Genomic DNA, 23,144 nt, shown 5'->3' with positions numbered 1-23,144 from the left:
GTCTGTAATTCTTATCAAAGCCAGAGCGTGCAACCTTCATTTAGATAACACTTTCTAAAATATATTTTTTTAAACAACAACCATATACTATGGTTTTTGACAAATATTATTGATTATTTAAACAGTTGTTTGGGCACAGATGTTATGATAATGCCACCTGATATTGTAATATTTTAAATGTATTACTTAAATCCAAACAATATAAAATGAATTAGTGAAATCAATAAATATCTGAATATTTTAAATTAGACTATTAATAAATTTTTTTTATATATATATATATATATATATTATTCAAATGAAGGGCATTAGACGACAGAAGGCAAGTTCACATACTAACTCGCTTTTATTAATACAGAACTGCATGCTACAGAGACTGTACAGCATTAACATTTATTCATTACAAAACATGGTTTTTGGGAACCATTTCAAATAATGGAAAACAAAACGGAAAACAAAAACAAAACAAAACAAAACAAAAAAAATGAAATAAAAACAAACCAAAATAAAAAATATAAGAGCATAAAAGAGAACAGGAACATCACAGCCGTTAAGGAAACATTCAAACTATTCATCATTAGCATCTTAATAAACCAGAGAAGTAATCGACGGGTTACAGTTGCGTCATGTCAACTACAATGGCACCGAATGAATGATTCTCTTGTAGCTTTTTTACAGCTTCTTGCAACATCAACATGCCTATTTTTTCTATCTACCTATATGTAGTAGTGTACTTAAAAGTGGCAGTTTGTGTTTTTTTGTAGTATTTAATAGTTTTTTATGAACCTCCTAATATACATAATTTGGCCCTTCAGGGTTTATACAGTATGACGTCCGTCTTTTATTAAGTTTAAATTTTATTATTTGACAATCTGCTACCAAACACATTTGTTATAGCAACATTTATACTACATACATAGCAATCTATGTAACGTCACAGCAAATTATGGTGGAAAAAGAAAAGAAAAAAAACAAACATTGGACAACGAAAGAACCTACAGCGTCATAAGAGGTGGAGAGGAAATTATCACAAATTTTGGCACGGGAAAAAATCTGTACACGATTCTACAGTCCGGCGGAGATGAGACTGTGCAATAGAAAATAAGGGCTTGAGACGAAATTCGACTACTGAAGACATGGAACCCACCGTCCCCATTTCAAGTTTCCTTTTCACCTATTGTAAAATGGCTTATAGATATGTTTCTAGAAATTAAGTTGTGCATACGTCTGTTCGTTGTTGTTTTTTGTTTTTTTTTGCGTTTTTGCTTTTTTAGTTTTTTTTTTGAGAATCTACACTGTAGTTTAGGTGGAATCCTGGTTTTCAAGAAAATAACAACAAAAAAAAAAATAATAAAAATAAAATTCATGTCAAAACAATAAAACATTTGAAACTTCAAAACCTCCTTGTAAAAATGGATCATTTATATATATATATAAGTTGCTTACGTTAAGAAAAAGAATATTTGTACAATGTATTAAGAAAATGAAAAGATTTCAAAAAGGGACAACATACAAGATACGACAAGCAATCTCTAAAGCAATAAATACTACTGGTCCTAGCATTGTGACAGTTTGTATTGAATATCCCAAAACCCACCCACCCTCCCACCCCAAAACACCCATCCAATCGAGTCCACCCACCCCAACCCGAGTCAACCTCCCTCCCCCTGGTAAACAACAACAAAAAAGAAAGGTAAAACGGACAACGCAATGGAACAATGCATATTAACACAGTAACCCCCCATATTTCTGTACATTTAAACAAGAACAAGTAACATCACGATTAAAGTTGTTCCTCAGTCGGAGAGGTGTCTCCACGGTCCTCATGCCCTCTGAGTTTTGGACAGCTGTAAAATGATTGGTTCACAAGCTCGTATTTAATACAAATAATGAAGGAGAACCAATTCTTTGAGAAAAGGGCTCACTGAATCCTCACCTACTTTGTATATCTGTCTTTAAACATGTCTATGTAAAACTACATAACAATTATGCATTTTTCTGTTGTACAGCTGTAAAACAAAAAGCAAAACATGAACAAAAACGAACCCAAAAATTCATAAAAAATTTGGCAGATTCACAAAGCTATACTCTACAACTTAGTGTATTTAATTATCAATATTTAATCATAATAATTTCATTTTTTTTAGATAATGACAGGTCAAATATTGACCAATGAACTTTGATAAAGAATTAACGAAATTTTCAAAGCCATATCGCACAGAAAAAACAAGAGAATCAGAACGTAGAATGAAAAAAGACAAGACGTGCGACAGACGGACGGACAGACAGACAGACAGACAGACAGAGAAAGCTGGTTTAAAAAAACAACGAAGCTAGTCTATCGACTTGGTTACGAGCGAAAGGGGTTGCGTCGTGGCGGAGCTGGGCAGCAGAGAGTGGGAATGACACGCCGATGTGGGCCTGGAGGAGGCGGAGCCTGTGGGTCGGGACGACGACACGTCTGAGGGGTCCAAGGAGCCGTTGTGTGCCGAGCCGGACGTTTTGCCCGCCCCGGTGTTGTCCAACAGAGCTAAAGGTGGAGGCGGAGCCATGGAGAGGTGTTGGTGTTGGGACGACGAGAGCAGGGGGGGCGGTTTCATAGTCAGTGAGAGAGGTTGCATTTGTTCAGTCTGTGGTTTGGACTCTTTCGAGGACGGGGAGGGAGAGACCATGGAGGGGGAGGATGGGGGGGACTCTAGTAAGCTTCCGTCCGAAGAAGGAGGACTGGCACAGCTGCCTTCACCTTGAATGTAGCGAATGCACTTCTTTTTTCTCCTAAAGGAAAAAAACAAAAGAGGGGACACATTGAAGCTCTCGGTCTGAACCTTAGAGTGAAGCACACAGAGCCGTAGCGTCCATTTAAATGCACATATCTTAAAGTCGGGACACCCATGCTGATCTCATTAGCAACTTTTGGGGGACCCACTTTCAGACTCTGCATGAAAATGGACGCTAGAGCCGGACGAGATTAGGGTCAGAGGCATCTCGCTCTCACACGGTGTCACACAATTACATGCAGAGAGGACAGGACAGTGGGAGGACGAGAGGAAGACAACAGACGGAATGAGGAAGGAGGATGATGAAAGAGGTGAGGCCTATATCTCTCTTTGTTTTCCTTCGGAGGCGCAACGCAACTCCAAACAAAAGAACTCCACCCCGGTTTCGCAAACCGCGAGGGGATCCATCCGGTTTACACATCAGCTTGAATTATTACACTCCTCTTTCTCCCTTCTTTTTTCCTGTCTTTTTCCTCGCGTTCCTTCAGGGGAAGTTCAGATGGTGGGGTAAGAGGTTAGAGAGGAAGCGCTACTCTCAGCTTGCCCCTAAGACATGTGTGTGAGCGCTCTGCACAGAGGTCGTGGTGCCATGTTTGCATTTCTGCTCGGGTCAGGACCCTCCCTCGTCTGCTACGCCTACGGCCAGCCATTCCAGCCAGCCACATCTCACCAGCGCCAAGCCAGCGCGCCGTGAGGTAGGGGTAGAGAGAGAGAGAGAGAGAGAGAGAGAGAGAGAGAGAGAAGTGATAGGGTGAGAGAAAGCAAGAGAAACAGAGAGAGAGAGGGAAAACCTCAGTGTACCTTGCCCTACCTGACCTGACCAACCCCCCTTCCTCCCCAAAAACTCTCTTTATCCTGCCTAAAGGGCAAGCTCAGTGATGCAGCCGAGGCTAACTCCAAAAAGAGAAAAGAAAGAGCAACAAATACAGAGAGTAAAATAAAAGGGAATTAAATCAAAGACAGGGGGAGCTAGAGAGTTGCGGGAGAACCGGGTTCAATTAACCGCCAACTTCTTTGTGGTTTCGTCATGAAAATAACAGCCAGGTAAGGATTGTTTCTCAAGTCATACCCCTGCCTGCTCTTATGCGTGTTGGTTTCAGACGAAAGTGCGAAAAAGACACTGAGAGAGACAGTCAGGGAGGTCGATACACACTATGATGAAGAAAAATGACAAAAAGAGGGCGGAAATCTTGTCACGGCCACTTAAACCCACTTTATTTATGGTGGGTATGCACGACATGCAGCTGCAGGGATCTGCAAAGAACAGACTTAATTCAGAGGAGACGTGGCACTTCAGGGTCAAAGATGGGTGAACAGAGGCAGAGATGTGTTCGTTTGATCCGCCTGCTACTCTACTCTGTGCCGTACAGCTACGAAACACGGTTCGGGTCTGTCAAGGTGCTAACTGCCTGTCAAACAGCGGCAAATAAGCTAATATCCATTTTTTAAGAGCCATATTGATTCTAAGTATCTCACTGTGTTCCTTATTGATTTATGGGTCTCTGAGGGAATTTCTCCAGATGCATCTTTCAGGAAACAGAGCTGAGTGGGGTCTTTTAACCTTACAGCTCCCTAAATCAAGACGCAATTACCAGCGTTTCTCAGCACAGCCCAAAAAATGCACAGGCTGTTCCTCTGAATAACAAGAGGTGCTGATGAACGGCACTAGCCCGCAGAAAATACAACCTCATCAACTCCAGCTACACACGTCCAAACAAATAAAACAAGATAGTTTTGTCTTCAAGAAATTGCAAAATATTGCATGGTTTCAACTTAAAAGTATGAACAACAACGCTAGTTATTTTTTTCCTCTAAAAAAAACTGACAGGAGCGAATCAAATCAAAGAGATTCAACAGTCTACAAAAGAAAGATGAATTACTGTTGTACTGTTGTACATTTAACTCATAAAAAACATTGCATTAAAGCAATTTTCTTTTTAGTTATAAAATGTAAGTATTTGCATTTTCAGTTTACACCTCCACTGGCAGGTATGGCAAACGTGAACTCTGGAACCTGTGTCCAACGTCCAACACTCAGATTCACATATACTCTACTGTTGAGAAGCTTTCTGTTGCTCCTGAAGGAGGTCAGACTAAAGGGAGTGCATTTTGGAGAATCAGATGGATTTCTAAACTAGCAAGGATAATGAAATCGGTGGAACAGGGGATACAGTTGGGCAAGTAGAAAACGGACAGTGGAGTATCACAACAGCACAACGTCTGATGTCCACGATGGAAGGGTGAACAGGAAAGAGTGCACAAGCATGACACAGAAAAGGGTATTACTTAGCAGAAACAAATACCTACCATCAACATATTCCCAATTCAAAGACTGCTTGTATTAGAACAGAAAGACAAGAGGTTGGGACTGAATAAAGGGTTATAAGAGAAGAGTGGAGAAGGAAGAAGAAGGGGAGGAAAAAAAAGAGAGAGGGGGGATGAGATGGCATCACCCCAACCCTACCCTCCACAAACAAGTGGCTACATCACACAGTTCTAACAGAAGTGACCAGGGCAGAACAGTACAAAACAGCAGATTAGTTCCTTGGGCAGAAACACCAGCAATACTGAATTATACTAAAAGTTTATGCTTGACTTGAAATTTGAACCACAATGCCTTTTTTTAATTATTATGCTTTTGTCATTTTCTGCCCGAGGATTTCAGTTTGTCTGAAGTATTTCTAAAGTCAGAAAAGGACAGAAACAAGTCTTTGTAAAACATATAAACTGTAACAAGGCCTCAGAGATTGAAGTAAGAAAATATAATCCATGGAAAAAGTTTCGAAAGAAGAAAAGCTGATTTTTGTCATCTTAAAATCAACATCATCGCAATTGAGACGTTCTCCCCAGGAATGGGGCTGGGAATATACCTGCAGGGTTTGCACCATAAACCCAGCTGGTCAAGCCCGAACAAGGCACGACACTTCTTAGGGGTATTTGCATCTGTTATCCATAGAGGAACATAAAACACAACAAAGAAAGAAAAAAAAAAAAGCACATGTCATTGGACACAAAAAGGCATGGCGCTAGAGCAAATGATTCAGCTTTGGACTTTGGTACCGTGCCTCCCCAAAAAACTTACCATGACCAGCTCCTCTCAACCCTCTGGCCACACCCCTCCCCCTTAACAGAGGGAAATAAACCCCGCCTTTTCATCTAACCCCGCCTCTTTTCAATTCGATTAAAAAAAAGAGTACTACACGAACTCCTTTTCCACACACTCACACAAAAATAACCACACAAACAACCCTTCCGCCCCACCTAGCAATGAAAAACAAAACCCATCGCCCAGATTTGCAGAAGCTGATTGGCAGAGGAAGTGGCGTGGAGAGAATGCGAGGCTGAGAGAGCCAGAAAAGTGGGAGGAGGTACCAACGAGAGAGTTCCCCAGCTGTCACCTGCTCTAGCACACCTGCCGGCACACCAAATACACACCTGCATGGGCCACACCAGTTATTCTGCTGGTCGAGCCCGAAGCGTGCGCGACACTTCTTTGGGGCGCTCAGATCTGACGTGACGAAGAAGGGAAGAGGAAGCCAGCGGAGGAGAGATGAAATCAGAAAAGAGAGCGGAAAGAGAGATAAATTGAATCCAATGAATCTGACGAGCTCTATAAAAGTCTTTTTTCCCCTACACATAAATTTAAATAGTAGCAATTGACCATATTTTGTTAGTAATACAAACAATTAGAAATTAAAAAACGGCAAGAAACAAATATGAAAGTAAATGATGACAGAAATCAATACATCAGCACTCAGTGCATGCCTTTCATAACCAAGGCTCTTAATGAGTAAATAAATGCTCGTAAGCGTTGCGGGGTGCAGCAGATATGGATACATGTCTGCCGGCCATTCTCTGGCTGTTCTAGACTAGAGGAGGTGATAGGGACAGGTTGTTGAGGTAGCAGGAGCAGGGAGGAGGAGCTATAGAAGGGAGGCGGAGCATTAGTTTAAGCCAGGGAGACACTACGAAGCTGCTTCATAATCAGGCCTGGTCCACGTTCATCCCCCTCGAGCAGCCCACCTCAGCACCAGGGCAAAGTCATGGGTGTTTGAGGAGGGTGAAGGCAGGTTGTAAGCGGAGCAGATCAAGAGGAGATGGGGCAGAGCCCGCAATCATGCTGGAGGCACGGGCAGCTACTGAAGGCAGTAGATTAAGGAGGTTTACCCTGATAACAACATCTCTGGTTATTCTTAGCATAAAGAGGTCTTTCCTATAAACATACCGCAGCTGCATGCTTAGAGTTTAACAAATCGGGGATTCTTTACATAATAACAAATGACTTTTAACACAGAAGCATCCTTTGATGAAAGTATGTGTATAATGAAAAATGGAGCAAAGGAAACAACTGAAAAGGAGCAAAATAAAGCAACATATTCTTCAAGAGAATAACTGAGCTTAGCAAATAAAAGATATATGAAGCAAATACGTGGCATTATTCATTAAAGAAAGATCATTATATATTTGGTGTACTGCACAAGCACAAATAAACAAATACATAAAGAACCAAAAAAAGGGGAAAAAAGCAAGTTAGTAATTTAAGACTCAAAATGACATTAGCACCTGTAATCGGAGGGAGTGAAAGGCAAGGGTTTGGAAAATATTCTCTGTGTTCTGGAAAAAAAAAGAACAAGATACAGAGGCCTTCAAAAGGTGTCCATGGTGGAGAGAGACCGCAAATACATTACTCTGCATACTTCCTGGACAATATCTCACAGTAATCAGCATCATAAAGAAGAACGGTCAAGTGAATCAAATCAATGTAATCAGCAAACCTCCTTAATTGAAAGATGTGGGTGAATTTAAACAAACAACCAACCAACCAAACAAAAATCTTTTTTATATTATGACTACACAAACAGGTATATAAAAAGCATGCAGCAGGCACAGCCCAAAGTTATGACCACATAAGCACAGTAACACAAGCATGGGCGGCACATTCGGAGGCTGGCACTCAGTCACAAGGGTGATTAACTCTCACACTCTCAAAACATACATATCACAGTACGATAAATGCTGGAGGGGGGCTGGGCAAGGGGTGGGGGGCAGCTGGTGGGAGGGGAGGAGGTGGTGGGGTACATGCATATTCAATGTTATTAACGCTCGACATGGGGCAAGGGGAGGGGAGGGGGATAACAAGCAGTCTATCGTGTAAATATTGCATTGGGTAGCATAGCTATATACAAAATGAGGCAGGCACAAAAAAAGAGATAAGAAAAAAAAAAGGCTGGACTTTCATCTTTGAGATGTCACACTTGTGACAGATGATGGGTCTGCTTTAATATGAGAGATAATTGCAGCTCACTTACCATTGCCCTCTCCTGCCTGCTTTTCCCTTTTTCTCTTCTTCTTTTTCCCCTGATAGTTACCCGCCAGAAAAAGAGAAATAGACAGGAACCTTAGTTATTATATTGCAGAAAAGACCAAGACATGAAATGAACAAGAGAGCCCAATGTTTTCACTGATTTATTTATTCATGTAAGAGCCTGAAGGTTTGAAATGCCACTGCAGGACAAAACAGAACTTTCCCTATCTTTCTATTGCTCTCCTTTTGTTTATTCCTTGTTGTCTCGCTGCTGCTTAGTTTTCCTTTCATTGTGAAACGATTGGAAGCTCTTGAGGTTTCTTTGAGCGGCTCGGCTTACTGGAGGGGAAGAGCAGAGCGAGAGAACTTTTGTGTTTATCCTCCTCAAAAACGGGCTACGGTTCCGTCGGACGTGTCCGTGATAGCGTTGAGGCCGAGGTCGGGCCCGGACAGAGCGATTATCATGCTCCGGTCGAGGAACTTTGACTAGGCGAGTCAAGAAACATGGCCAGACTCCAAAGAGAGTTGACAGGCTGGGCGGTGGGGCCATTTGTCAGGCGCGAAACTCCGGCGAAACAGTAAACGGTGCGCTCGTTCCCCATTTCTGGCGGCGGAGAGATGTCCTCTTTCATCAAAGCTGCGAGGCGTTTAGGCCCTGTGGTTATTTAATTACTCTGATCTCAGCTCGCCTTTCTCTTTTTAGGTGAACCAGTGGAATACTAATGAAAGCAGTGGAAAGAACTAGATCTGACTGCACTGAGGAAAAGCACACGTACAGTGGATGGACCTAAAAGTCTTCCAGCTTGGCTCAGCTGATTAGGCTGGTCTGTTTTACTGGTTTTAGACTGGTTTGGGGAAGCCCAGCTACCTAAAATAAGGTCTGTGTGCTTTAGGTTTCTCCAAAGGCTGTTGGGTGATTGTCAAAACACATGTAGATGGCTTTAAACTGCTCTGCGGCCCCTGGGGAGGGAATAAACAATTGTTACTTGTTGAAAACTTAAAAACTTACATAGTTGTCTCGTGCCGACCAGCCGGGGTACAGCTGCATGTGAAGCTGTCGTTCTTTCCTGGCTAACTCGTAGTATTTGGCCTGCTCCTCTCGAGACAGAGCATGCCACTGCACATATAGAAACACACACACACACATCCGTCAAAACTGTGGCCATCACAGAGGAAGAGACCACTGATATTTTAGGCTCAAACAACACGGAAGTGTTTCTAACCACTGTCATTAAAATTTCCCCTTCCCCTGGTATTGTACTTTTACTCAGTAGCAACATCGAGCAAGATTACAGTTGCACAGAAATAGAAACGTGAATAAGCAGTGTTTTTCCACCGCCGACAACACTGCAATCTGTGGTCTTAGTAGTTGAGACAGTCTGCTGCTACTTTGCATGGTGCATTTGAGTCGCTCACCCTTCGGCCTAGGATCTGGTTGATAGCTGCGCTCTCTTTCAGTGTGCATTCTGCCACCACTTTGGCTCTCATTTCCTTCATGTAAAGCATGAACGCGTTCAGAGGTTTCTTTATGTGTGGCTGCTTCTTCTTTTCCTCCTCTTTTTTCGCATCCTGATGTTTCCTGCGAATGGGAGGGATCAGATGTTAGCGTGTGCATATACCAGCTTGTGACGACATTGGATTAATAGAGAAGTGAAAAGTGAACTCACGAGCTGTTGAGGGAGCCGATGTCACTGTGAGAGGACTCCTGCTTGACGTTGGATGTGACGATGGCTGGGTGGGGGATCCCTGTGGTGTGCAAACTGTGGTGGGGGGGCACCATGTGAGGAGGGAACCTGGAGGAGAGAAGACTGTGTAAATCGTCAGAGTGGACACGGGTGAAATGATGGATGGACACACACATTCACAGAGCAAAACACTGACTATGAGCTAAAAGCTTGACACATCACTGGCTATAAAGACAAAGCAGCAGTAACATAATACATCTGTTATGTGGGAAAAGGGAAACGGCAATAAATGACAAATCCAAAATCTAGAACTCGACATGAAACAAAAAGCATTTCAGTTCCAAAATGTGACGCATTTCGAAATCAAACATAGGAAGGATATAAATTTATCCATGGTGATTTGATTGCATCATAAAAATGGGCTATGATTAAATTATTGGTTAATATTATTAATATAAGTTTTCCACGTAAGCAAAACCAAAAAGTCATTTCAGAGGCAGAGAAATTTATTCCGTTTTGATATGAAACATTTTTTCTTCAGAATAACGTGCTCTGATAATCTGACCACAATCATGCATAGTAATGATCAAAATATAATTTTTATATTGTCTTTAACATGAACATTTGATTGAATCATAAAAAGTGGGCTATAATATTCTTAGATCATATTTTTTCCCACCCACACAGTCTAAGAGAAATTGTTACATTTTGATCATTTTTGATAACCGTTTTCTTCAAAACAACACATGACGATTCTTTATAAATAAGATGCATCAAAATATTTCGATTTGACTGGGATATAATAATATACTGGTTAATTTTATTTTCTTCCACAAACATGGCCTTGTTCATTTCAGCGGTGGAGAAAACACTACATTTTGACAAAAGAAAAAATATTATGAACAATGTGTTTTGATGACTCACATACCACAAACATTTATGAATAAATTAAATAGGGTCAAATTGTTTTCTGATTCAAAATAATATTTTTGGTCATTTCAAGACCATTTAGGGTGGTCATTTTCTTCTCATTTATTTGCAATTTGATTATTTTCCTTAAAACATAAACTAATATGTCCCCTGGCTGATTGAAGCACTTATCTATAATATCATCCCCTATTTATCATCATATGAAGATCTGTAGGAACGCAGCGTTCCTGAGTGTACAAATAAACATATCTGAGCCTGAGTGTGTGTGTGTATGTGTATGTGTGGTGTAGTGCGTCCCAGTTGTGCATGGCCGTACACAAATCTGAGAGAAAGAATGAAGGATGATGAAAAAAAGAAAAAAAAAAAAAAGAAAGAGAGAAGGAATAATTCTTTTTTTCAAACAGCTCATTATCTGCTTGAGTGTGGCTATATGGCTTGGAGCCAGAATATAATGATGAGCGTAAACTCACAAGGAACAACTAGTTTCTGTTGGAGGTTCTCTCTGGGGACTGTGTTTCCCCCCAATCTCTCTTCTCCTATTCTCTCTTCCCTTCATCCCTGACACATTTGTGTTTGTGCCATGTCATCCGGGCCTCCCGTCCGCTTCTACCGAGGGGGGGGCCAACATTGTGGCTGCAGCGGCGTGATCATTAGCCCCCACCTTTTTTCTTTCTCTTTCTGTCCTTGCATACTTGTTAAAATATCCTCTGTTCCGCCGTCCAATTTTTCCCTCCTTTTCCCCCTGACTGTCCCATCAGCGCCGCCCCCACCCGTGCCGCTGTTGCCATAGCGAGGCCCAGGTTATGGTTTAAACATGATGGCCATCCCTTTGAAGCGCAGGGCATCATTCCGCTCATCAGCACGCAGCGGAGCCTGCCACCAATTTAGCCCTGCTGAGGGAAGAGCAAGACAGAGAGGTGTGCCGAGAAGGGCCCCTGCAGGGTCCAATGTCTCAATCTTCTTCCACACCAGCCGAGTGTCAGTGAGTGCCATTTAATTGCCAATCGGAGTGATGGCCTCGGCGCCTGTTTAATGTATAATGACCCCGCCGGTGCGCTCTGTCTGTCATTTGCTTTCTCTTCCTCCACCGAAAAAGAAGGGATGGGAGCGGAGGAACATATCAAAGGGCAGGAACGGGCAGGGGCCGAGGGGCCTACACTTCCTCTCCCTGTCACCCGGGATGGCCGATACACCTGTACGACTCCAACCCCATTATCAAAACTATGTAGCTCATTTGCCGGATCCGAGTCCGCGCCGTTCGTGATCTGAAATTTATTTTTCAGGAGGCTGAAGTGTTACCTGGGCGAAAAGCAGATCGCTACATGAAGCCCTGTGTGCTAACTGCATAATAAATGGCGGCAGATAGGGCCATCAGAATCTCTCTGAGCCGAAGACAGGCACCAGAGAGCAACATATGGGCGTCTCTTAATCCCGAGGACTCCTGGAGTTCTCGTCCACTGACTGTGAAAGAAGACAAAGCAAGACTTCCCCCTCCCTCTCTCTCGCCCTCTTTATTCACAGAAAAACCATAAACACAATTAATGAAACCTTTTCCTGGTGCTCATTATTTTGCGCAGGAGGCCGGTGACAGCGGACGCCGCCGGTTTTGACACAAACATGCTAAAGCACCTTCCCTCCACAGAGACACAAGACCACCACTTATTAATCTATGCTAATTCAATTACAGATTATCAAAACGCATTAGCTCTTCCCCAGCACATCACCAATCCCCCTAGCCCCCATTCAGAAGATTCAATTAGCCTGCACTGGAAATAGGATGATCACAATATAAAGGCCTCATTAGAACAGAATCAGCTGTCACTTAAGTGAAGGTCCAGCGTCGGAGCAGAGGCTGCAGACCCGCGCGGGCGCCTGATGGCGGAGCAGGCAGAATGGGCTCATTTCAGGCCTTGGCAGGGTACAAACAACTTCTCTATGGAGCCGAGACCTCAAAACACACACGGGGTGAAAGCTGTTGGTGTCAAATGTGTGAAGCCTCGGTTTCAGAGTCAGCTGTTAATAAAACTGGACCTTTAAGAGTCAGGACCAGCTGCAAAGACCCTGTGCTCATAAGCAGAGCAGCTGCCAATGCACTCTGATCATCACTGCAGAGCTAAATATTGTGGTTCAGAGCTGTTATGTTTGGCCTGACCACTTTAAACTGTGTGAGGACGATGAAAATATACTAGCTGCAAGTGCGAGACTGGGCCTCATTTACTCACGCAAGCAGAATCGATGTTAATTGTTTGTTTAAACATTCTTGTGATAATTTACTTTGTTTTATGATTTACTTGAAGAAATTTGTTCTGCTCATGTTTCATGAAATAATTTGCGGTTCAAGAATAAACTGTTCATAAGCTAATCTTATGTATTTTTTATTGTTGTTTTTCTTTAAGATTTTACTGAAATGTGTTCTGCTCATTTGATGAATGAATCATTCGTAAAACCATTTGTGCATAAATTTGTCAATGTACGTAAGAGTGAACTGTTTGTAAAGCACATTTTACTAGATTTGTTGCATCAATGAGAAATTTTACGAATGATTCACACAAAAATTTTTCATTTTTCATATTAATGAAACGATTTACGTAAGAATGACACACATTTTGCACAAATCACACAGATTTGTTTCCACTCGTGTTTCATGAATGAGGGCCCAATGTTTGAGCATGTTAAACATCCTAATGTCCTGAACAGAAACACTGTATAGGACATTTCTTTGAGTTTTGAGTATCTTCTCCAAAGCTCCCCTTCTCTCCTCAAAAATACTCAAACCCAGTGTTTAAGGCACACAAATCCCCTCCCTGTTCCTCCCTCCCTGCTCACATTTATCCATCAACGTCTTCTGGTCTAAGCTCGCCAGGCCTCCAGAGCTGCTTTTCCAATCACTCTGCAATTAAACAAGAGTTTGTCCCTGTCTGGAGACACAGGATGGGCTTGAGTTGGTCTCCATTTCTTGAAACTATAAACCAGATCTGCCTCTGTGCCTCTCTGGCTAGTCTCAGCACTACCACCATCATCATCATCATCATCTTCACATACATCATCATTGCGAAAAGAGTATCATATGTTTCCGATTAGGGGGGAAAGGCCGTAGAAGAAATGTAGAAGAAGGTGACCACCAAATGAAGCTGTTTGCATCTCACTTTTGTTTAAATGACATAAAAGCTACAAAGCAAGCAGAGATTTCTCATCTACAGCAAACACCTCCCACTTCTCACATAACAGATGAGTAACAGTCACAAGGGAGCAATCACTGTGACACTTAAAACAAACAAACGCTCACATGCATATCCCACAATCCCCCCACACACACAACATTAGTGCTCTCCTGGGGACATTTGCGTCCAAATCGCCACTTGAACCAGACCCCAACGGGCCACACAAAGCTCTCGCTCAGAGTCCAACGACGGCCCCCGAAATCCGCAGCGTTTTACTTCTGCATGTGACCGTAGTTAAACTGACAGTCCTCTCGTTCTCTGCCATTCAGTCGGGGTAAACGTTCTTTAGGGGTCTCATTATAAAATGATAACAATAATTAATATTTTAATACGTAGCGGATCGCACGGGACCGTCTTTTTGAACACTGAGGCGAGAGCTGTCTCTCCTTAAGGGAGAAGTTTGCAAGGGTTTTGACACGCTCGCGTTTTCAGCAAGTCGGCCGTCCCAAGGCTCAACTCACCTTGACATGGACGCATTGACAGTGAGGGCAGTTGGGTAGGGGTGTCTGAAACCTCCCGTCGTGATTGGGTAAACTGGTTGACCTTGCCTAGGAAAAGAAGAAAGGAAGAGAGGTAAAGGAAGGGATGAAAAAAGAGAAAAAAGCACTCTCTATGCAGGCGGCTTTATTCTCATTTGATCAGAACAAAAATCTAGGGGATTGCAGAGCGCAGATCAAAGGGAAGCAAACTCTGAACAATTTGAATGCCACAAATCTGATAGGAATGGCTAATTAAATTTCATAACCCCGCGCTTGGTGTCGATGGAGGCCCCTCTCCCTGAGCTGAAACTAGGTGTTTTGTTGTGCTAATTAAAGACGAAGCACCGGCCCCTTTAATGGAGCCATCACGCTAATTGAGGTCTACACATCCAAAGACAAACAATAATGAATGTAAATTTATACCAAAATAAAGTGCAGAGAATCAAAGGGCCGTGGCTGCGCTTGGGGCCTCTCTCGGTATTTAGATCGCGGTGAGAAAACATTAAATTAACAGAGCTTAATTTGTAGCCTTTTGTCATATTAACAAGTGTTGACAAGAGTTACCAGGGGAGAGCCCCCGTGTGGAATTGTGGGTAAAATACTGGCAATCACAGTTCATTACTCTAATTGGACAATACAGAGACATGCAAAATAGCATTTGCCACAAAGAGGCAATTTAGAGTTTAGGGGATGAAGAAAGCCATGGGTGCATTGCTGTGGGCCCCAGCGGTGCCTTTCCAGAATGTATAAACTGTACAGAGGGTTAAGAGTTAGCGTTTGTGTTCTGTGATGGCCGAAGTCTCAAACTGCATCTTAAATACCCAGAGGCCCACAGCAAGGCGGACGGAGGCCTGGCGAATATAAGATACACAATGGCAAAACGCAACATATTTGAACAAATGCAGTCTTAAATGTGTCATAATATATGAAGTGGTGTCCAAAAGTCAGTTTCATCAATAAAAATACGGGATCTGTGATTGATAATCAAATTGAACCCTGCAAAAAATAAAATAATATACATATAATTTTATAATAATATACATATAATTTTGATATACATATAAATTTTTTTACAAATGATTATATTCAAAGTTGATTCATTAAAAAAGCATTTTTAAGATCTCAGACTTTGGGCCCCACTTTACATCATGTTACAACAGCATCACAAAGACGAAAGAAGAGGAAAAAAATTGGGCTGCTTACTGTGGAACTAACCATCCTAGCGGATGGGGAATCTGGCCTACAGTGCCAGGTGACAGGGGGTAGTAGGGGGATATATCTGGAGGATGTGGAGGCCTTGGGATTCCTGCAAGAGAAATATAAAAAATGCAGAGAAGAGAATGAGGAGAGGGAGAGAGATGTGTATGTGAACGGTGTGAAAATGTTTCTGCTCTTGTCCTGACACAGAAATTCCCCGATGAAGTTTAAGTGTTAAATTTATCCTTTGTGAGATACACAATTGAACAAAGTCAACATCAGAGGGAGGTGGGAGAGGGAGGAGGTTGAGCTCACATGCACAGCTCTAAATCACACGTTCTGATCAAAGCTTGTGGAGGCAGCCACGATGTTGTATGGCACACGGGGGAGAGGAGAAAAAATGCAGAGCCCTGTCACATTTGTCTATCGAATCAGAGGATTAACAACGGGCGATAATTGAGGTTCACATGTCAACAACGCAAACACTGCAGCATGTGTTAAGAGAGACTGACACATTAGCGGTGGATGTCTGTTCAAGTGTGGAAACAGTCCCAATATTGGTTTTAGAGTTTAACGGCCAATTAACCACATTATTAACATTACAGAAGGTTTAAAACAACCCTAAATAAGAATTCAGTGGTTTACAATAGCATAAGCTAACAAGCTCGCTGACTTTGGACTGACTCAGTGTACTTCCAATTAGTCCACTTGATTCCATTTTGCCTCAAAATCTGCTAAATTTGGTTTTGTAAAAATAAAAAAAATAAAAAAGTAGTCATTCTAAATGTAAACAACTAAAACGAGTGTAAAGATTCTGCTCGATACCGCTGGCTAATGTTAGCCGCACAGAACAAGGAAAACAATGCCTCCACAGCACATTGGCACTGCGTACAGCGGTCTTAATACAATTTGTTAATTAATTAAACTCTAAACTCAATTAAGCGAGCCATTAAGCAGCACATTAAACAGTCTCTGAGTCCTTAAAGAGGCCTTTAGCGATAAGGTCTGTTATGAGAGCAGAAAAAGCCTCTCTAAAATCAACATGCAGGTTGTCGACAGCTTTGAAGAGCAGCTGTTCGACTGTATAGTGTAGCCGAACAGGAAAATGCCTCTATGTGTGATAATCTGATTCTGAAACATACCACCAAATGACATTGTATCACACCTGAACAGAAATCTTTTTGTTTTGAGATGAGAATCCTGACAAGATACAACATAAGCCTTCAAATCGAGTTTCCTGGAAAACCTCCTGCTCATACAGTTTTAATCCTGGTTGGGAAATATAGATTTCACAATTGTCCGATTTGTGCGTCATCAAAAGGGGGCAAAAACGGAGACTTTGTTTCTCCGAATCAGAACAAGAATAGCTTTGAGATCCCGCAGTTAAGGAACAGGGCTACATCTCCCAGAAGTCAAGTGGCTCCACAGGCTTAACCGACCCAGGTCAACAGCTCCATCTCAACATGCAGACAAAAGGAGGGGTGCAACCTTGGCCCTGAGCCAAGACGACTCCGAAACGCTCGGATGCTTCTTACCAGGTAGCTGTGAATGCAGACTGGCGAGATCACACAGTGTAACCGTGACAGCGCCGTTAGTTAACCAGGCCTGAAGGTTAGCCTTGGGTTTCGTCCTGCCTGTTTTGAAATTCATGAATGTAAAGGAAGACGTGCATATGTACCTGTTTTGGGGTCCACGTCTGCCTGTAGATGTGGAGGGGGGTTCCCAGGCGTGAAGTGCTCATTGCTGTAGGTGATCAGAGGTGTGAGCGGGTGCACATGGTGAGGGTGCTGTACCACGGGGACCTTATTAGACTGGCAAGAAACAGAAAAAGAGAGGGGAGGGGGTGGGAAGAAGAAGAAGATAAAGAAGCTGTTAATACTTGTTTGGGTTGAGGCAGAAACACACCGGCGCCTCCATTTCAACTATGCGTCCATCACAAACCACAAGCCCATTCTCAGAACAGTGTGGTTTGTAATTAAAAACACTTTCAGACATGCACATTATTGATTCAACAGTCACTGGATACATAAAAGACAGTGCCTGATTGCATTACGTGTCTCTGACCAAAAAAACAATCACCAAAACCACCTAATAAACCAAATGACAGCCAATCTAAGCACACTCTCGCTCTCCCTCCTTTTTTTTTTCTGGGTTATCCACATCTCGTGCTCCCACCCCTTCCTCTTCCTTCAGGGTCTGGATTTGGAAAGGGTTTGCATTATAAAAGATAGCAGAGGAGGGGTGGAGGGGAAGAGAGAAAATCCATTTCTGCATTTTGGTCAAATTGGTTTTAGCTATGTAATCTGCTCTTTGTGTTCTTAAGTGGCACAGGCCCCATTTTCAATTACCCAAGATTACAGCCGAGCAGAGGGGTGCTGAGGCATGGCCTGGCATTAGTGTATTCCCAGTACACGCGACCTAACCAGATTACTGCCGTGCCGTAGATTTGACGGGCCACACGTGGACTGGGATTTGCTTCCGTAGACGCTGCATAAATTGGCGCAAACCGAGCCGACTGACAGGAAAACATCTCGCACCATGAGCTGTTCGCATACATGCGGGTTTTGAGGCGCCTGAGCGTCTGATTGACAACTGAGCATGTCCCACAGCACATTCGGAAAAGGACACATAGGGGCCACTGTCTTTATTTAAAACGTGCCAAATTAAATCCAGCACTTGAGATGTTGTTAAAAAAAAACAATGGCGCTGAATGTCAGGACATGTTTTATAATAGCAGAGGTGAGCCATCCTTTTGTCAGGACTAAAATATCAGAGCTTTGAGAATGGGAAGGACACCAGGGCCCAGGCCTGAGAGGTTGAAGTGTCCATCCAGGGCCTCTAAACAGCCACAGAGAGGCCACTTCCAGCATTGGGGGCGTTCCGCTCTGCCATATTCCCAATGAAAGATTAATGAACTGAACAGAGCAGCTCGAGGAAAGAAAAGGGGCTCTGGGGACGTTTTCGGGGCCCCTGAGAGCAGAAAACAGTGTGGAGACAGAAAGAGAAATGGGAAAAGGAAAGCACGAGGCCGTGGAGAAAAACAACTAGAGAGATGAGATATAAAAATACATTTTAAAAAGAAAGACCTGTCATCAGAAAAACAGACGGGGATGATGACAGCTGCCAAACACAGCTGACGAGTTTGCCATTAAGGGAACGGTGCCGCACACCCCTCCACCGCAAGCTACCCCATAACCTCCCCCTCAGTAATGATGTGAAAGAATGTTGTCAATTCTCCCTGCGCTGAAAGGCTTTAGTAGCCATTTAAATGAGTTCTTTTGTCCAGGGCCTCTCCATTGAGGGACAGCTCCAAATGGCTGTCCACTGCGGCCACATTCACCCAGAGACAAGCCAAATGATTTACATCACAGTCACTGGGCCTAACAGAACCCCTTTCAAACGCCACACAGCCACACGAATAATAGCCGGGCATCCCGTTTATCTGGCTTCTGGGGAGCGCAGCACGCTATCGCGGCTTGCTACAGTAGCATTTCTGCCCGCTTCTCCACCTGAACGGATCAGCAAGACCAGAGAAGAAAAAGGGAGGTCGATTGGAATTTCTTTAACTTTTATTCTTTGCACGGGAGAAATGCGCCTGCTAAATGACTACTAAAAATTTAGGCCTTGCACGCAAGCACTTTTCTGTTTGGTTTTTCTTTGTTGTTATGATGCCTTCCGGACAAGACACACAGCGGGACAAAAATAACATGATTATCACCATACAAAAACACATTCTTCAAACAATTTCCCTTCTGAGTGCTATTCAAGTCCATTAAGTCTTCAGTCTTAAGAAAAGCCTCACAATAAATCTGGCTCTATTGACCCCGTTGCTATTGTACGATGGCTTTACCCTGTTCTTCCAGACATGGCTAATTGTCTCTAGCAACTCAGGGGAGTGAGGAAGACCACCTACGTATGCGCCCATGCATTCTCAACGGACAACCGCATACTGTCGGACGCTAACAATCGCAGAATAAGCGTTCTTTAAAACCCTACTTCTAAACAACTCATTGAGTTTAGAGACTGACACACGGAGGTCCAGCGAGACGCACAATAAACCCACACAAGGAACACAAAGAAAATATGTGGGTGTCTTTTTCCCTATTATGTGCAAAGAAAGCGGGCTACTTCCTGTTTAATCGTTTGCCAATACCTCCCACCACAACCATCACAACTACACAGAGGAAAAAAGGCTAAAGGACTAATTCACATAACCAGGTAAATAAAAATGATAATATTAAAAAAAGAAAACCTGATTTCCAGATGTGGTGATTTCCTGAGAAAACCGGCAGTTTGTAGATGTGTTTGAATGAGGTAAATAAATATTAAAATACTCTTAATGTGTGTCAACAAATCTGTCTGTATAACCATTGAGTGTTTGAGTAAATCTGTAGACGTGCGTACCCTCCTCCGAACCAATGAGATTGACAGTTTCTGCTTGGGGTCATGACCCCTAGTGGTGGTCTTACAAAAGCCTGGCCTGTTTTAATGGACAGGCCATGGAGAGGCCTGTTTGTCTTAGAAGAGCATGTCACACTCATTTTGATGCAGCGTCTATCAAATCCTGTCCTTCACTCTCTCTTCCTCTCTCGTTCACAAACAAAGTAATGTGCGCACACACACACACACACACACACACACACACACACACACACACACAAATCTTCAGACAGTTTTTAAGTTTTTCAGTTATCACAAGAATGACTTTTATACTCACAAAATACACATTGTCACTTAAGAGAAAGAATATATCAGGGTTCCCACTCCTTTTGAGCAAAAAATTGTTGATTTTCTATCAATTTAGTAATAGTGTGAAATTAATTGTAATTATTATATACATATTATTATTATTTTCATAATTTATATATCGCCTTTTGCAAAAACTAAATTTACAACCAAGCAAAAATCATTTTAAAAATTATAATTTCATTGTATTTTTTAGACAATTAAATATTTAAGAACAGTAGATAGTTAGAAAAACATATTTACTATATAAATTTCCATAAATCATAATTTAAAATCATAATACTCATATTTTAAAATCTACAAGGACCAAGATATTAAGTAAATATTACATCAGATGATTATTAGAAAAATCATTACAAAAAATAATAATTTCATAGAGACTGTGAGTTTTTTAGACAATAAAATATTTAAGAGCAGAACATAGTTAAAAATATATATTTACTATATAAATTTCCATAATAAATCATAATTTAAATAAATAATAATAATAATAATTAAAAATGTATAACACTGATACTACGTAAATCTTAAATCAGCTGATTATTAGACAAATAAGTTAAAAAATATATAATTTCATAGTGACTGTGAAAGTGTTTTTTAGACAATTAATAATTAATAGCAGAACATAGTTAGAAAAATATATATTTACTATCTAAATTTCATAGTGAGTGTGAAAGTGTTTTTAGACAATTAATAGCAGAACATAGTTAGAAAAATATATATTTACTATCTAAATTTGCATAACGAATCATAATTTAAATAAATCAGTAATAATAATTGTAAAAAAACAAACAAAAAAAAAACTGATCACTGATAGGAAGTAAATCTTAGCTGATTATTAGAAGAAAAAAAAATCACAATATTTGGTTACAGTGAAATTGGGTTATTCTGTGAGAGGCCTGTAGAAGAGATACAAGGAAAGAGGATGACAGAGGGCCGGACAGCAGCAGGAAAAAGCTGTTGGCGCTGCATTTCCGCTTGGTGGCACCTTGCAGAGCAATTTAAAGACAAAATGTGAAGGTGGCGACCTTGTGGCCCCCTGAGGGCCCGAGCACCTCTCTCCGCTTTACGGCATGATATGATGAGTTGTCACTGGAGCTTGTGGGCTCTAATGAGCTGTAGTGGGGCTGGGGTGGGGGGGGAACACGCAGGGGGTGTGACATCCTCATGATGGATAGAGGGGCTCTCAGGCCTGCGAAATTCCAGAGCAAGCAAAAAAAGCTGCCAAGGACTTGAACTCGAGAAGCGTACGTGCCAATGGCTCGCATCCAAGCACAGTGGACACAATGCAGAAAACATCCACGCTCGTTTATGTATGGGAATGTTCAAATGAGCAAGAAACAGATGCAGCCAATGTGTGCCGTTCGGAAAAGAGAGCTCGAAATGAGACAGAAGAACTTCAAAAGAATGTGGAACTATGATGATGTCACCGTCACTATAACAACCCTCATCCGCCCACGGCTCACACACACAAATGCATACAAACAAAACAAATGCCTAACTATGATTCGCTATGAAAATATAAATAGCAACTTCCCTCCTCTGTTCTCAACACAGAAAAACACAGTGCCAATTTTTGACTTCCTTCATATAAAAACAAATATGATACAGAAAGCTCTCTCAAGTGGTTAAAAAAATTAAGAAAAAAGTGAAATATTGCTTCTAATGAAATTGAAAGCAACATAAACGTGCAGGATTATTTAACAAATAATTATTAATGCATTTTAAGCATCAAGTAAATGAAAGAATATTTTTTTCTGTCAATTTAAAGCAATAAAGAAAAACGAAATGACAACAGAGCTAATTTTCTTAAATGCAAATTAAAGTCACAGGCTGAAAATAAACACAATCACATTGTTCATATATTATGACTTGACTTCCTTTCCAACAACCTTTGATCAGACACTTTTTAAATAAATGCACATCTTCAAATGCCATATCCATGAATCTATCTCTTAGTTCTTCCTTATGAAACACACACACACATTCACAGACATCTTAAGCCACTCTGAAGCAGATAAAATGACAGTGCATCCTTTACCACGGTCCTGGCACTGAGTCAGTCTTAACAAAAGCAGAGAGAAGATTTTAAAAAGGCCACAGGAGTGTGAAAACAGCGTGTGTATTAGCGCTGAGCACTTACCCAGGCATTAAGACTGAATTGCCAGCAGCCAACCTGCTGCAGGAGAGACAGCCCAGAGGCCAGAGAGCCAGTCTTTCCTCCCCTCTCCTCCAGCCCCAGTGAAAGGCCTTCTCTCGGGTACATGAGCAGCGCCGCGGCCCTCCCCTGTCCTCCACCTCTCACTCTCGCCAACGAATAAGAGTATTTCTCCTTTCTTCCCTCTCTTCTCGTTCTTTTTCAACCTTAGCTTCTTTCCCAAAACTGCTATTGTGTTTGAGCGGGCGCATGTGTGTGTCCCACACCAAAGGGTCGCACACACAGAAGTTCACGCGCACACCATTGTTCTTATTTTTTTTCCTTTTGGAGTGGGTCTTTTGCGGATCACAGTGAAAGCTGCGTCTCAGGACGTCCGGCAAGGCCTGTCCTCCGCCGGCAGATAATCACTCATTTCTCCGTCAGGTTTTCCTTCAGCGGTCAGTCGGTCCGGCTCAAAGTGATACGTTTTTTAAAAAAGATGAAGAGAAATCTCACTTGATAGTTATCAGAGCTGCAGAGATGTCTTCCCACAAGCAAAGAAACATGAAAAACCACTTGGAAAAAAAAGCTTATTATGGTTGTGCATGTGTCTGTCCAAGTTTGTGTGTGTGTATGTGTGTTTGTGTGGGTTCTGCAGTGCCTCCAG

At 42.0% G+C, this 23,144-nt stretch overlaps 1 protein-coding gene across 32 annotated transcripts in view; it reads right to left on the bottom strand.

Moving 5' to 3' along the window:
• Nucleotides 1-1,652: 1,652 nt before the first annotated feature.
• Nucleotides 1,653-23,144, bottom strand: part of tcf7l2 (transcription factor 7 like 2) — an 85,411-nt gene continuing 63,919 nt past the window's right edge. For 3 of the 32 annotated variants that reach the window (XM_058792827.1, XM_058792832.1, XM_058792838.1), the window contains 10 exons: nucleotides 17,273-17,405; nucleotides 15,601-15,703; nucleotides 14,380-14,466; nucleotides 9,750-9,890; nucleotides 9,499-9,661; nucleotides 9,092-9,199; nucleotides 8,087-8,150; nucleotides 7,341-7,391; nucleotides 6,213-6,285; nucleotides 1,653-2,775 (listed from right to left, as the gene is read on the bottom strand). In XM_058792827.1, the coding sequence (XP_058648810.1) occupies nucleotides 2,334-2,775; nucleotides 6,213-6,285; nucleotides 7,341-7,391; nucleotides 8,087-8,150; nucleotides 9,092-9,199; nucleotides 9,499-9,661; nucleotides 9,750-9,890; nucleotides 14,380-14,466; nucleotides 15,601-15,703; nucleotides 17,273-17,405 (1,365 nt within the window). In that variant the 3' untranslated portion in view covers nucleotides 1,653-2,333. Of the gene's footprint in view, nucleotides 2,776-5,083; nucleotides 5,146-5,646; nucleotides 5,721-6,212; nucleotides 6,286-7,340; nucleotides 7,392-8,086; nucleotides 8,151-9,091; nucleotides 9,200-9,498; nucleotides 9,662-9,749; nucleotides 9,891-14,379; nucleotides 14,467-15,600; nucleotides 15,704-17,272; nucleotides 17,406-22,483 lie in introns of those variants that run through there. The other 29 variants (XM_058792831.1, XM_058792837.1, XM_058792840.1 and 26 more) reach the window with 23 other exon arrangements.

The sequence above is a fragment of the Onychostoma macrolepis genome, chromosome 12 (assembly GCF_012432095.1).
Source record: "Onychostoma macrolepis isolate SWU-2019 chromosome 12, ASM1243209v1, whole genome shotgun sequence".
In the NCBI taxonomy this organism is placed as follows: Eukaryota; Metazoa; Chordata; class Actinopteri; order Cypriniformes; family Cyprinidae; genus Onychostoma; species Onychostoma macrolepis.
The sequence above is the reverse complement of the archived record's forward strand: the minus strand, read 5'-3'. Positions and strand labels throughout refer to the sequence as shown.